At 36.8% G+C, this 17,059-nt stretch overlaps 1 protein-coding gene across 2 annotated transcripts in view; it reads right to left on the bottom strand.

Moving 5' to 3' along the window:
- MCTP2 (multiple C2 and transmembrane domain containing 2) overlaps window positions 1–17,059 on the bottom strand; it is a 196,192-nt gene that overhangs the window by 9,445 nt on the left and 169,688 nt on the right. For both annotated transcript variants that reach the window (XM_025391701.1, XM_025391702.1), the window contains 2 exons: window positions 16,592–16,701; window positions 4,009–4,118 (listed from right to left, as the gene is read on the bottom strand). In XM_025391701.1, coding sequence (XP_025247486.1) covers window positions 4,009–4,118; window positions 16,592–16,701 — 220 coding nt within the window. The remainder of the gene's footprint in view (window positions 1–4,008; window positions 4,119–16,591; window positions 16,702–17,059) is intronic.

Genomic DNA, 17,059 nt, shown 5'->3' with positions numbered 1-17,059 from the left:
CTTACATTAACATTTGAATAATAAAGACCTCCTTATAGAGTTTCTTGGGTAGATGGGAGAATCACGTTGGGCAGTACAGGCAAAATGATACTGTAATCTGAAATTCTACAACAATGCAGAGGGCTACCATCATTACTGTAGATGCAAACAAGCTAAGGAGACAAAGGAAGTGAGGATGGAAAAGAGCCTTTAATACTATTAAAGTCAGCTATGATGACGTAGACACATTTAGAAATTGTGGCTTCATCTATTGGCATGCTAAACATACCTTAGATTTTTTTTTTAACCTAAATGGTACAGATGGAGAGTATATCTGTTGTAAAGTTACTTTTAGCAAAAAAAAAAAAAAAAAAGAAAAAAAGAAAAGAAAATAGAAAAAAAAACAAGTGGGATAAAATACTGAAGAAAAACATTTTGTTGGGAAAGATGCTATGTACTGGTCCCGGATCATAGATTGAATTGATCAGTGGGGTGGAATGAGCCCTACAGTTAAAAAAAATATATCACTTGGAGAAAATCAGAAGAGATGAAAAATTGCATGGCTGCTTTGCACATTTGCCCACTTGAGAATAACCACTTGAAACACAATTATAACACCATTTTTCAGATAGTTACATGAGTGACCAGCAGGTAGCTCCAACTGTAATACACTGGTTGGGGTGAGGCAGGGGTTCCTTGCCTGTTCGTTTATCAAATTCTGAGTGTCTTCCATGTAGAGATATTGTGCTATGAAATGAAGATACAAACTTAAACAAGGAATAGGTCCTTCTTGCAAAAAACTAAAAATTTAGCTTAGAGAATTAATATCTACCTGAAAAAACAGAAGTGGTTTCAACTAGAACTGAAAAAGTATAATTAAAACCTCTACGAATAGAAGGAATATGGGAAATCTCTCAAAAGGAAACCCATGTGGGATCTAATCCTAAGAAATGCTCTGCCTTCTGGAAATACATACTTCATGTAAGTGACTAAAATGTAGTAGATAATGTTTGCTAAAGAAAACTTCAGATATCCTTAAAATCTGCTTCTCACTTAATTTTCAAAAATCACACTCCTACACAAGCGAGGTCATGGGCCTAACAAAATGTCAATGTCATCTATATAGAGCACAGGTATTAAACTTGCAGGCTCATTCATTCAGAAAAGTATTTAAATACTCCTTAAAGGTCTATTACATAAATGTGGCTACACTAAGAATTATAGGGCTAAAGAGGAAATAAAATATCTCACTTATCAAAATAATTTTGGTGTGTCCAAAAATATTCCCCATAGCTAACATGAAATTAGACTGTTTTTATGTGCTTATGTGAAATGATTCTAATACTTATACAAAAATATGACTTGAGGATATAGAACATGGAAATCTAGCATATACAGTTAAATTTTTTCAAAAAATTCAAAACATAGAACAAAACATTTAAGGATATTCACCATTTTAGCACTCAATAAAAAACGAATAAGTAACTTAGAATAAGAAAGTCTTCTGATCCTTAAAGTTAGAAAAACCACTAAAACTTTAAGACATATACATTTATCTCCTTTGTGAGAAAAAAATTGCTTCAAATGATGCAGTCATGTAAGAAATCTGCAAAACAATGTCCTGGCCTATGCTAGCTAGGAACTAATTTGTCTTAGGATAAGTCCTAACAGAATTTCAGAATATATTCTAGGATGGCATAGCAGTTTTTACATAATGAGAAGAGGCAATAGATCACGTGGTAATTGTCAAGGCTTGTGACTACATTCACTATGGTAAGCTCATCAATAAACTATGAGCTCCTGTTTAAAATGTAAAACTGAAGAACCAGACATAGAGTACAAAGCTCAGAGGGTTACTATCGGCCCAAGAGAGCATAGTAAACTCCATACCATTTAATAACTTTATCCATAAAATGAAAAATAGAGCAATATTTCACTAAGTAGATGCAGAAAGTTGGAAAGCTGCCAAGATCCTGGATGATAAGATCAGAAGTCAAAGTGATTTGGGTATAGAGAAAGAGGGACTGGAATCTCAAAACTGATGATCAAATGAGAAAATACAGTATTCGGTTTTATTTGTTTGTTTGTCTGTTTGTTTTTGGAGATGGAGGCTTGCTCTGTTGCCCAGGCTGGAGTGCAGTGGCTTGATCTCAGTTCCCTGCAACCTCCGCCTCCCAGGTTCAAGCGATTCTCATGCCTCAGCCTCCCACGTAGGTAACTGGGATTACAGGTGCCTGCCATCACCCTGTCTTATGAAACAGGGTTTCACCATATTTCATAAGCTAGGCTGGTCTCAAACTCCTGACCTCAGGTGAACCGCCCGCTTCTGCCTCCCAAAGTGCTGGGATTACGGGCGTGAGCCACTGTATCCAGCCAGTATTAGTCTTCTTTGTGGAAGGAAAGATGCATAGAAACAGAACAAGCAAGCACCAGGATGATGAGGAAATCAAGAAGAAGCAGTGTTCAACAGCTGACCATGGCACTCAACTTACATGAACTTAAAAGTGAACAAACCACTAGCCAAATGATTGCAATTTTTAATCACATTCTGGTTAGGGTCAGACAACAATCTTAAGATCTATGTTCTAAATGTTATCAGTAAATAAGACAGTAGTACTCATGAAAACATAATTGAAAAATAAGATACCCAGTTGATGTGAATAACATTCAGTATATAAATTATTCAGGAAAATACTTTTTCAATTTTTTTTGCAGAATATGACTTCTTAATCAGTGGCCCTGAGGAGCTCTATGTTCTTTCTTAAGGATCAATTTGCTATTATTGTTGCCAAGTAAACAAAAAATACCAACAAGAACTAAGCACAGATTAGACTTTCCTCCAAGAATCAGGATCATCAAGTATTAAAATAGATCCCTGAACAGTTTAGAGAATAATTGGATTATACTCTCTCAAAATCTCGAAATCATTCTACTTCTGTAACTGTATGAGCTATTCTATTTTTTCCATGACTTTTTTCCTATTGCCCAAGTTTGGCTTTTCTTGACAGCAGGATTCTACCTTTGTTGGATGGTCTTTGAAAAAAATCTATATTTAATGGTTTTTAGAACGGTTGTAGCTTTCATCCAGCATTTGCAGGCTCTCATCTTTTGCTTGAGAATGAATGCATCTCAACACAGTCTCTTCTCTTTGTGATTTCCCCAAACAACTTAACATCTGAAGATCCCTGGAAGTGATGACCATTGAGAACTCAGTGGCAGTCATAGCTAAGTCATGGAAAACCAGGATTGGCAGACCCTTTACGGAGAAGGGCTAACTGCTTCTCCAACATTTAAGTTATTGCAATTCCCTCTCCTTATATCAACTCAGAGCCCACCCAGGAACAGAAACAAATGTTCACCAAGCTGCTTGCATTTTGTCCAGTCGCTAGTTTGAGTATTAAATCAAGTCATGACATTTATTTCCAGTTTGCCAGTTTTGTTTCTACTTTCTTTTTAAAGCAGCTAAACTTTATATAGGCACACCATTTCCCCTGGTAAATAATAACTTCCTCTCTGTTCAGGCACTGGTTAGGTATTCACAGAATGCCCCCTCCCCTCCCTCTCCCTGCTTCTGGATTTAAGAATGGGGTTAGGTGAATTTTTTCCTCCAAGAGAGATGAAGTGTCAGAAGTAACCTGGTAGTGGCCAGATCCACTTTTATATAATATAAAGGGCATGATGCAGGTGTTTGCTCGCTATTTGAACAGTGTTTCCTTAAAGTTACCCGAGTACAGCAATATATTATTCAAGAGGATTTATGATTAGGAAAGCCCAAAGGGAAATGGCATGTACAATCACATTTTTATTTGATTGCAATTATGCAGGAGGCCTATAAATATCTACGCTGATCATTCAAGCAACTGGCCTTTTCAGGGAGGTCCTGGTAGTTTTTGTTCCCTAAATGCTTTCCTTAATCTCATGTTTAATTGCCAACAAGAGCACATTTAAAGTTAATAGTCGTACTTTAAAAATGAGTAATTGGTTCTTACCTGGAATTGATTGCTAGCAAAAGGACCATGCCAAACTTACCCCAGATTAAAATGATGTACCGCAGTGGAATGAAATACAAAATGATGGTGGCTGCTGCCAGAATCAAACAGGCCAGAGAGGAAAGGAAGGGGACCGTCCAGTTAAATGTGCTGTAGACAAACCACAGAAATATGATTTCCTCTGATGTTCGACAACTGCCACTGAGTCAACTTGTCATGTTTATTTCATGTTCATAGTTATAGAAGTCTACTGGAAAAATTTGTTACAAACCTCGAGATGAGAGTCTGCCAAAATGATTGGGTACCAGAAAGACATTCTTAAAGAGACAGTCACAAACCAATCGCCATTCAATTTGTCAGTATATTGGTGACTTTATCTCCCTGGAACCTTTAGTTCCTGAGAAGACCTTTGGCTCTCAAAAGTGATTAAAAACTGCAGTGTTACCAGGATGGCTCTGCATGGAGATCTTCAAAACTAAGGATTAGGTCACTTCTAAGTCAACAACTGTCTCTTAATAAACACATGATTACTAGTAATTATAGTAACCTTTCCTTTACCAGAAAAGAGAGGATTTTTTTTTCTTTTTTTTCTGTCTTTTTTGAGACAGGATCTTGCTCTGTTATCCGGGCTGTAGTGCAATGATGCAGTCATAGCTCACTGCAGCCTCGACCTCCCAGCCTCAAACGATCCTCCTGCTTTAGCCTCCTTAGTAGCTGGGACTACAGGCAAGAGACACCACAGTCAGCTAATTTTAATTTTGAAAATTTTTGTAGAGCTCTGGCCTCCCTATGTCACCCCAGGCTAGTCTCAAACTCCTGGGGTCAAGCAATCCTCCTGCCTTGACCTCCCAAAGTGCTGGGATTATAGGTGTGAGCCACTGTGCCCCATGGGGAGGATATTATCACATGCCATTGGTGCTTTTGTGTTTACTAATAACTTATATTTAGAATTTCCAGGCTTGTTTACACCAGAAATCTAACAGTGCCTTGAAATAAATGGGGAAGCATTTGACTATAAATTATCACACCACCATTGACAGATACTGTAGGTGATTACACTATGTATTATATTCACAGAGCTCCTGGCTCCTTTTGTTGTATCTATTGCCTGCTTTGACTGCCATGGAAATGGAGATCTAGAAGATGGGACATGGACCAGGATATATTGTAGATGTTCACGTGCATTCCTAGAGATCGAAAGCCCTACTGAGGTACCTAGAGTATTTCTTCTTAATGGTCTTCATCTTCACATACAGATTTAAGCGTAGAGCCTCTTTGCCTTGTGCTAGGAATACAGAATGGTAAAATGTTTTTTATGGGAGGTGGGTGAGAATGGAGGTGGATTTTAGAGGGAATAGCACAAAGTTATTAAGCATTTTCTATGTGCCAGGCATTGTGCTAACATTGTTCACGTATTTAGAGTGTAACGTTCTCAATAATTCTGCCCCATTTTATAGACAAGCAAATTAAGGCTGACAGAGATTGTCTAACTTGTCCAAATAATCACAATTCTATCAACAGTATTGGAGAACTACAGTAATCTCATCCTCTGGTTAAGACTGTGGCTGGGTATGGTGGCTCATGTCTGTAATCCCAGCACTATGGGAGGACGAAGTGGGCAGATAACTTGAGGTCAGGAGTTCAAGGCCAGCCTGTTCAACATGGTGAAATCTCATCTCTACTCAAATATAAAAATCAGCTGGGCGTGGTGGTGTGCCCTGTAATCTCAGCTACTTGAGAGGCTGAGGCAGGAGAATCACTTGAACCCGGGAAACGGAGGTTGCAGTGAACCGAGATTGCATCATTGCACTCCAGCCTGGGCAACAAAGCAAGACTCCCTCTCAAAAACAAACAAAAGACTGAATGTTATTGTTTTTAATCTTTGCCTATTATGATGTAAAATATTATATATATATGTCTTTAATTTTTTAATTCTTTAAGTTATAAACAAATTTGAATACCATTTAGTATGCCTATTGGTCATTTTAACTTGTTTGTCTATGATTTCTAATCTTTTTGTTTTTTGGTCTGGGGCTATTATTTAGGAAAGTGCTTCAGAAAATTGATTTATGAGCAAAAACTAACTTGGGTTCAAGTTCAAGCTTTAGCTCAAGTTAAGTAACTCCCAGAAATTGAATCAGTCTGAACCATAATTTTGTCTGTAAAACTGGAATAATAATACCTATATCATAGATTGTGCTAGAATTACAAAGAACTTGCAGAATAGTTAGCTCAGTGTCTGGCACATTGTAAAAACTCAAAAAAAAAAAAAAAGTTACTATTTGCTATTTGCTAGTTTTCTCCTGAGCTGTTTTGCTTAACTTTTTCCTCAGTGATTTCCAATATCAGTTTGGATAGTAGAAAACTCAGACATTTGTCATGTTTGTTATATATAACATTTTTTCAGTTTGCTGCTTTATTTTGTTTATAATTAATATAAAAATTATAAATTTTCACATGAACAAATCTATCAGTTTTTCCTTGTCAATGTCTAGATTTGGCCAGGCTTACCAAAGCCCTCCCCTGATCCAGTGATGTGACTCCACCAACTGATCAATCACTATGTTTCCCCCTTCTTTATTATGCGATCTTTGTTATTCTGAATTTCTACATTTGTATAGGTCCATTCCCGACTTCTCTACTCCAGAGTAGAACTTGTATCAGAACTTTTTGGAGGGCAATTTTACAATATGTGTTGAAATGCTATCTGAACTCCACAACGGATCCAGTTCAGCATGGCAAGAAATTTAACTTGCAGCTTTCCTTGCCCGAGGGCACAGGGGCAGTACATAAATGTCTTCTCCAGGCTAGTTGGTAGTATTTAAATAAACTCAGCAAAATAAATATTGGAAAATCTCGAAATGAAGAAAAATTAATGAGATTTATACCTGCAATACTATGCAGCTTAAAAAAAAGATAAGAATACACTAAAAACACTCACGCTACCCCCACCCTGTGGGCTCAAAGCTACATACAGTAAAAAACTAAACTGTAGAAATAATGTACATATATACAATAAGAAAAGACTTTATATTTCATTGGTTGTATTTGATTATTTTTATAATTGATATATTTATAATAAAAGTAAGTAACAACTGTATCAGGTACAACAAATAACTAAAATAAATAAGGAAAAAGAAATTTGTCCCCTTTCCAACATTTTTAAAGTGGAGACACAGTGGATGACAGATCCTGGACATAAATCCATAGCTAGCTGGCAACAAAACCCACTCTTTTTTTACCCTGGAAGATTACTTATTAACTTTGTAGCCTATAATGTAAAAACAATTCCTGTGCAACTTTTTGTTAGCTGTGTGGCCTTAAGTAATTTACTCCACCTCTCTGTACTTTCGTTTTCCCATCTGTAAAATGGGAATAATAACTGTATCTACTTTATAGAGCTGCTGAGGGGATTCCATAATTTTATACATATAAATTATTTATAAAAATATATGGCACATAGTCATTATTTAATAAGTGTTGCTACCCTCATTTTTCTCATTGTTATTGCACAAAACACACAAATATAGAAAGAAAGTTTTTGATATCAGGTAGAGTTGTGAAAATAATAGCTACAAACATGAATAAAATTACTCTTTAAAAACGAATATACTTTATCATTCCTTTTCTAGCAATACCATTCCACTTTGAAGAGAAAGTAAAATATTAATCAACAGAAAAAAAAAAAGCCATTACTAGGTTGACATGAAAATAGAAATAGAGTATAAAAATAAAATAAATTGGAAGAACTCTTGGAGGGAACTAAGCTCCAATGTCAATTTTCACTCTAATATTTTCTGCCAAATATTGGGATTTTGAGCTTCTTTCTGTTGTCTGCATGGTACGATGGGAGGCTGGGGGCAGAAAAGGAAGCCTAGAACTCCCCATGGGGAGATTTTAATATGAGACCATCGCATAAAGCTTACATATTCAGGGTAAGAATAAGGAAGGAGGGACATATTGTACCATACAAGAGTGGACATAAATCATGACCTTGGTGCTAAGTGGAGAGATTTATCATCTGAGTTGATGCTACCAGTGTTGTTTGAAAAGCCTCAAGCAAAAGAATTTAAGGAACGACCTAGATTGGTAGGTCCTGGGATTGGCAGTATCCCAAGGTGACTTAAACAGTACTCCTCTCCAAGGAAATACATCATCAACTATGATGTTTGAGTACTTTCCACATGAAAATCCAAGGAATATAAGTGTATACTTAAAAATCCAAACCACAAAAGTACACATGACACCATGAGTAAGAGCCAACAAAATCTGAAAGATTTCAGATTCTGAAATCTAATCCAATATATTAAATCATAATGGTTAATATGTTAAAAATCATGTAAGAGACACTTGAAGATATAATCCAAAAGAAAATGAAAAAGAAGAAAAATTGATAAAGCAAATAGAATTATGAAAAGTGAAAACTACAATAATTGAAGTTAAAAACCCAATGAATGAATTGGACAGGATTTTAAACTGCAGAGAACTAATACAGTCCAAGATTTTCCAAAGAAAGTATTTAGAAGGCATCACAAAGAAGAAAAAGATGGCAGATATCAAAGAGATGTGGAACATAGATTAAGAAGGTTCCTGCACTGACTGGGAAGACATTAAAAGTGACAATATTGGACTGTGGCAAATAAAGCTGTTAACTCTAAGATGACAACTAAAAGAATAGCAAGAGTGTTTCAATTCCTAGCAAGTGGAGGAAAGATATAGAAGAAATAAAAAGAAAGACACAGAACAAACAAGTAAATACTACTATTAATAAATTACAGATTTAAATCTAAATGCAATTGCAAATATCATTAATTTTGCAGGGATTACATGCTACAGTGAAATGATAGTGATAGTGAGATACAAGAGAAACATTTGAAACAAAAAGACAGGTTGAAAGAAAAGTACAGAAAAGTCTGGGTGCGGTGGCTCAAGCCTGTAATCCCAGCACTTTGGGAGGCCGAGACGGGCGGATCACAAGGTCAGGAGATCGAGACCATCCTGGCGAACACGGTGAAACCCCGTCTCTACTAAAAATACAAAAAATTAGCTGGGCGGGGTGGCGGCGCCTGTAGTCCCAGCTACTCGGGAGGCTGAGGCAGGAGAATGGCGGGAACCCGGGAGGCGGAGCTTGCAATGAGCTGAGATCCGGCCACTGCACTCCAGCCTGGGCGACAGAGCGAGACTCCGTCTCAAAAAAAAAAAAAAAAAAAAAAAAAAAAAGAAAAGTACAGAAAAGGAGACAAGAAAGGTGAGACAGTAGTCACCCCTTATCTGCAGTTTGGTTTTCTGTGGTTTCAGTTAGTTGGAGTTCCAAAATATTACATACAGTAAGATATCTTAAAAGAGAGGGGAACACCATATTCACATAACTTTTATTACATTATCTTACCATAATTGTTCTATTTCATTATTATTGTTAATCTATTACTGTGCCTAATTTATAAAGTAAACTTTATCATAGGTCATGCACGTATAAGAAAAAGCATAGTATATACAGAGATCAGTACTATCTGTGATTTCAGACACCCACTGGGGGTCTGAGAACATATCCCCCATGGATAATACGGGACTACTGTATAGCCATACCAATATTGGTCAACAAGGTATTTAGGAAAAAACTGTATTAGCAAGAAATAGGTTGCTTCATATTAATGCTCCAATCAACCAAGATAATATAATAATTTTAACATCTACAAACCAAATAACGTAGCTTCAAAATATAGAAAGCAAAAAATGACAAAATTCAAGGGGGGATGAGACAAATGTACAACAATAGTGAAAAGTTTAAACACATCTAAGTAATTGATAGAACAAGCCAAACAAAAACAAAAATCAGTACAAATACTGATTGAATATGGCTTGAATATGATGAGCAAATTTAATCTAATGAATATATAGAGAGAACAATGCATCCAATGATCTACTTTTCAAGCTCACATGGAAAACTGACAAAAGTAGTCCGTTGCTGGATCAATATTTTCTAATCATAAAGCAATTAAGCTAGAAACCAGAAATGAAAAGATGGCTAGAAAATCTCCATATACTTGGGAATTTAGTAATACATATCTTAGTCAAGGAAGAAATCAAAAGAGAAATCAGAAAATAGCTTTAACTGAATTTGAATGATAATGAGAATATTACATGCCAGAATGTTTGGCATGGAGCTAGAGTTGTGTTTACAGGAAATTGTAGAGCCTTAAATGTTAAAGAAGAAAGATTGAAAATAAGTGATCTAATTATCCATTTTAAAGAGTTGGAAAAATATAAGAGTAGTAATTAATGAAAAAACAAGCAGGAAATAGAGAAGATTAGCAAAGGCAAATGATGCTTATTTCTAAAGACTAATATAATTGATAAATCCCCATCAAGAAGAAAGAAGATAAAAAACAATATCAAGCATAGAAGAGTAGACAATGCAACAGATCTTACTGACATTAAACAAGAGGATGTTATAAACAACTTTAAATCAACAAGTAGAAAATTTATATGAAAGGGACAAACTCTTTGAAAATTACAATGTACAGAAACAGAGATGAGAAATAATAGAATGGCTGACTATATATATATCTCCAGAATATTTCATCCAAAATCATCTCCAAAGGAAAACTTCAGGCCTGGATGCTTCAGCAGCTAATTCTATAAATCTTAAAGGAAGTAATATCATACTCCCATAAACTCTTCCAGAAAAAAAGACAGAGAACCTACCTGACCTTGTATTATGAGTTTAGAATAACCTAGCCACAAGAAAATTTCAAGAACAGAAAATAAGTCAATCTCACTGATGATCATAACTTCGAAAATCCCAAGCAAAAACAAGTAAATAAAATCCAGCCAGATATAAAGGGACTATAGAACAGCAATGCTGGGTTTATTCCAAGAATGTAAGATCGGTTTACCATTTGAAAACCAATCAAAATAATTCACCACATAAAGCAAAATAAAGCAGAAAAATAACATCATTTCAATGAATGCAGGCAAAAATGTTAGGGAAAGCTCAACTCATGTTCAAAATAAAAACTCACAGCAAACTAGGAATAAAAAGCGAACTTCTTTTATCTGATAAAGCATATTTACAATAACCTACAGCAAACATCATTCTTGAGGGTGAAATGCTGAAAGCTTTCTTTCTGAGATCCCAAGAGGAAAGAATGCCTCAAAATACCAATTCTAATCCACATTGTATGACAGCTAATAGCCAGTACAGCAAGTCAAGAAAATGAAATGTGTAAGGGATGGAAAAATGAAGAAAAAATTATTCTTACATGATACATTTATCTAAGAAAAAAATCCAGAATAATAATCTTCACATAAAAATAAGATAACTAAGTTTACCATGGCTATTAGAAACAAAGCAGAAAAATTAATTTCATGTCTATATGAGAGTAACAGGTAGAAAATGAAATGTGAAAAAAGATGCCATTTAAACTAACACCACACTATCAAGTACTCAGGAATATATTTCACCAAAAAATGTCAGACTTCTATACAGAAAACTCTAAAATAATAATGAGATAAATTAAAGACAATCTAAAGAGATATTACACTGGGATATAACAAGCTCATATATTAGAAAACTTAAACATGTATCGGGATATCAATTCTTTCCCAATTAATGCAGTCCTAATAAAGATCCCAACAGTTGTGTGTGTACAAGTGTATTGTGTGTCATGTGCTTTCTAGAAATGGGGTTGGGCGACACACTCACTCTCCCACATAGCCTGTCAGATTTGCCTTCTAAGAGCCAGGTCAGTTGACTAATGCATTTTCCCCTCAGCAACCCACAAGTTTAGATTTCTCAAAAATTTGGCACCTCAGAAGTACAACTTCTGTGTTAAAATGGTTTAGAAGGAGGGCAGGGGACATTCACTGGAATTATTTAAGACACAGAGGAAGAAAGTCAAGTCAGTAGCCAAAAAATAATACTCACAATAGTTAATATTTTTTATGTGATTACTACCTGTCATCCACTGGTCTAAACTCTTTATATGTACTAATTCATTTAAATTTTATGAAGCAAAACTCATTATTGCTATTCCCATCCTACAGATGAGGACCCTGAGTCCTAAAAGTTAAATAAGTTGCCTAAGATCATTCACTTCCAGTGACGAAACTGGGATTTGAACTCAGAAAATTGGCTTACGATCCCGTCTTCACTGCTTCTGTAGTAGGCACTTTAAAAAAATGTAAATAAGCCCATGTTACTCATGTAATCTAGCTGAATATTCCTGTGTATAATGTTGAGGATTTAATTCAAAGACACTCAGTAGCAATACCCCTAACACTTAAAACCTTACTAGACTCTTTCCCCATGTATCGTAGAACATCTTCCATAGAAAATCCGAAGTTGAAGAAGCTTGGTAAATCAAAGCTTTCCCATCTCAAGATAAGACACTTTGTAAAACAACATTTTCATAGATTTCTCCAGTTTTCCTGACTTGAGAGCTCCCTAAATCCTCAGAGGTAATCCCTGACTTGGTCCCTTATGAAACAAATGACTAACTTCTCAATTAATGAAAAAACTCAAGGAATCCTCTTCACTCATTCAACCATATGGGCTCACTAATATGGAAGAACATCGTTTTCTAAATCCTCACCCTCCCGAGTTGCTGGGATTACAGGCATGTTGATTTTGTTGAAAATGTTGTTTTACAAAGTGTCTTATTGTGATTGTGACCACATCCCAGAATGTGGGTGCAGGTATATTCTCTGGGTCCTCCCGCAACTGGCTGCCCCACTGCACTGACCTTGTGTCAATGAGATTATTTCCTTGTTTCCAGGGCTTGGACAAATGAGGTCCTCTGACTCTTCTTCCCAGGGAAATGAAAACTACTGGTCATATTCTGCTGTAGGTTCTTACTTTGTCCTGTCTTCTACTAAAGGCTTTCCTTTGCATATGCATGGTTCTACACTAGCCTGTGATTGCTTTCCTCACACCTGGCCCCCTCCTTGATCTTTCTGTCTTCACTCTTTGTCCCTTTTGATATGTCACTCTTGAATTAAACACAAAATGCATCCATCTCTCATTCCCCATGGCCCCATCAGGATTCCAGCCCTATTTAATCTGGATTCCAACCACTTAACTGGAATCAAATCTGGATTCCAACCCCACTTAACCTCAGGATTGCAACCACTTAACCTGCTTGCCCATCTTCTGCTTAGTATTTTTCACATCATTCCTAGCCAGGGCAGTTGTACTTCTTATGAAGGTGGCTTCTAAGTTTTACCCTGGAACATTTGTAGGAATAACTTGCCTATTTTAGGTCTACTTTAATCTCAGTATCTCCTCTGTGGAGATTTCCCTAGCCACTCAAGGACGCAAGGGTTAGAGCCCTCACTCCATAATGATAGAACATATGACACACTTCACTCTCCTGCACTGCTCTGCCTATTGTCTAGCATAAATGTTGCATGGTTTTTGGTTTTTTGTTTGTTTTTTGAGACAGAGTCCCACTCTGTTGCCCAGGCTGTAGTGTGGTGGTGCCATCTCGGCTCACTGCAACCTCCGCCTCCCAGGTTCAAGTGATTCTCCTGCCTCAGCCTCCTGAGTTGCTGGGATTACAGGCATGTGCCACCATGCCCGTCTAATTTTTGTATTTTTAGTAGAGATGGGGTTTCACCATGTTGACCAGGCTGGTCTCTAACTCCTGACCTCAGGTGATCTGCCCACCTCAGCCTTCCAAAGTGCTGGGATTACAGATGTGAGCCACCGTGCCTAGCCAAATGCTACATGTTGAGTACAATATTTTGGCTTCATACATATATTCATTTAAAATTTGTGTAATATTAGGGAAGGTGACTAGAGAAGAGTAGGAAAAAAGGGATACAGTTCATTCCACATAAATGCAACACCATTGGGGTCCTCCCTCACCAGTATCAGGGAAGCCCTGCTTTGAGAGTTTTATGTATTTCTATATTTTTGCCAGTTGCCAAGAGTTGAATAAAAGTTTTCCTGGTTCTTAAGCACTGAGTTACAATGGAATTCCAACAGGGTTACACATGACATCCCACTTGAATGCCCAGCAGGGACTTTAAGGTCACTGTAATAATGAATGGCCAAGAATTAATAGGATTTGAGCCTTAGAAGCCTTCCTGTGTTGCAGCTGGGCAGAACAGTACTCTGTTCATGGGCTGAAGACACATCTCAGACATGTCCACCACAGCTGTGCTGGGCACAGCTGCCCCTCAAAGCACTGGAGGGTTGGGAGCCTGTTTAAATCACTCTGCCCTCTTCTCTCCTCAGACACATTTCCTTTTACATTATCAACTGCACAACAGCCACATTTGTCTTTTAGAGATGTTCGAGAATGGAGACAGTTTTACCAAACAACATGATCTTCCTTCCTGGGTCTTGACCCCACTCTGTGTCCTCTTATCCTCCTTGCTGCCAATACGTCCCTCACTGAACTTTCTTCCATTGACTTTTTCCATCTCCTCAAGGCCTGCATGACATGCCTCATCTGTAGGCACTGCCAACTGCACCTCCATGGCATGGACACACTAAATCCCTTACATTTCCCTGTATCTCCCACACAGTCTTGAGCTTTGAGCATTGGCACAAGCGCTGTCTACTCCTGAATCCCTCATTCATCAATTATTTGCCCAGCTATCTCTTCCTATTCTCAGAGATGCTGATAAGTTTCTTCTGCTTCAGAACTGCCCGTGGTCTGTCTTTCTCCTACATCTCTTCCTGGGCTGATCAGATCTCTCCCAGAATTCTCTCTTACCGCTCCCTACTACTAATGCTACTGAATTCTAATTGGCTATTACTCTGTTTCTCCCTCATTGAAATAGAGATTCCTTGAGGATAATGACATTATAGTGTAGTAATGAGGAGGACAGGTTCCAATCCAAGCTACATAGCTACTAGTTGTGTGATCTTGGACTACAAATTTAATCACTCTGTGATTCAGTTTCCTCATCTGTAAAATGAGGATACTAACAATCCTTACTTTATAGAGTTGTTTGAATGATGTAATCTTACTCCTTTAAGTAGCTCCTCAAAGGAGCTAGTCTGTTTAAAGGGCTTAGAAGAGTGCCTGGCTGGCATGCGATAACAGTTGGTGTTGCTATCACTATTGTAATTATGGATGTATTTCTCATTCTTAGACCATGTCAGTGTCTGAAACTCAAAAACTGATAGTTGAGCGAGGAAATGAATAAAGAATTATGATACTCTCCTCATTTTACTATTCATGTTTACTTCCAAATATGTTTATAGTAAACATTTTGAGGGTAAATGCAAGAATCTTTTGCCAATTGATATGAAACCTACAAGAATAAAGCATATAGGCATCATATCTGTGAGCAAAACTTCTGTTGTTTTTTCTTAAGATATTAATAATGGGTATAACTGTAAATTCAATAAAAATTCATCAACTTTGTTTAAAAGTAGTTTATAACTTATTTTTTAAACATACATGTTAACTATGCTTATAATAATGGGCATTCAAGGGCAATTTCATTGACTATGCAACTAAGAACATTAGTATTTACATAAAGCTACATATTAACTACTTATATTTCCTGATGTTAATATCATTTATGGATTCCTTGCATTTTAATGTATAAGACTTTCACTTGTTTTTTAGCACCACTCTTAATCTGTTTACCCATGCAATTCCAAAACAATACATTCTTTACTTAAAGAAACTAGAATGATCCACGTAGACACGACCAACAAAGTAAGAATTAACCCTTAGAAAGAACATGGTTGACACCATTCTAGATTAAAGGGGGAAGTAAGTTAATAATTCAAAGGAAAAAAAAACCTTCCATTTATTGGTGCCAAATGAAAACTAAGTAATGCAGAGTTGATAATGTATAAAACAAAACAAACAAAACATATGAATCTACAGTCTAATCTTAACTGGAGTTCCATTAGACAGTTTAGCTATCACATCCTAAGATGGGGGTGGCAAGCTGTGGGTAGACTGTGAATCAAATCCAGCATGCTACCTGTTTTTATAAATAAAGTTTTATTGGAATGCATATCATACCCATTCATTTACCTATTAACTGTTACTCCTTTTACACTTTAACAACAGCGTTGAGTAGTCAGGACAGAGACCATATGTCCCACAAAGCTGAAAATATTGCCAACTTTCTCTAAAAAAGGCCAGAGAGTAGTATCCTGTCCTAAGACATCCATATATGTGGGTGAACTAACTTCACATTTATCCATCTATGATGGTACTAGATATGTATCTTTCTTTGGAGAATTGGAGGGAAAAGTTACTCAAGGCATTTACTAAGTTCAGTGGTTCAGATAGAAAAGGCTCATTTTTAGCACATTTGCTTCTCTTTTTATTTCTGAATAGGGTAACATTTTAAATATCTATAAGTTATCACCCAAACTGATATATTTTTGAGTGAAAAGGGACACTGTTAATATTTATGCTGGGGTGACTGGAATAAACTAGGCCTTATGGTCACCCCAGTTGTGAGGTACCACCAACTGTGAAGTTAAGAAGTCAACCGAAGTCAGACAGGCTAACCCAGGAGTGTTGCTTTAGTTCATGTTTGCATTTTCTGACCTCCCTTTCTCCCACCCCACTGCCATAACCCCGCTGTCATTGTGGATAGCAGGTCTACTTCAAACATCACAACACAAATTTCGAACTTACTTTTTAATCCTTTCTCCAAAAGAAGCTATTTCCTCCAAGATGTTTTGAACAGTTGAAACAATATCCTGTACCATATAGATTCTTTCGATCAACCCCTTTTTCTCCGATTCCTGGAAAACATAAAAGCAAGACTTAACTGTGACTTCATTTTTTAACATGCCGATACAGAAAGTATTATACCATGTTATAATAACAAGCTTTTTACCAATAGAGTGACTACAAGAGATAAATCATTGTTTTACAACTTAAATATGGACTCCCCCGCCCCCAGAAAAATCTGTTCACTCACTCAGATGCTACCACTCCTAATGTGCAAGCCTCAGTTGCTACCTCATTGTCATGAGGTGATGAAGGAAAGCCTCACAGAACCAAGCACTTCACTTCCCTGTGGAGGCTGCTGCATCCCTCACAGAACTCCGCAATCCCGTCAGTCTGGCTAACTCTGACGTCCTCTCTGTCTCCACAGGT

This window comes from Theropithecus gelada, chromosome 7b (assembly GCF_003255815.1).
Source record: "Theropithecus gelada isolate Dixy chromosome 7b, Tgel_1.0, whole genome shotgun sequence".
Classification (NCBI taxonomy): Eukaryota; Metazoa; Chordata; class Mammalia; order Primates; family Cercopithecidae; genus Theropithecus; species Theropithecus gelada.
The sequence above is the reverse complement of the archived record's forward strand: the minus strand, read 5'-3'. Positions and strand labels throughout refer to the sequence as shown.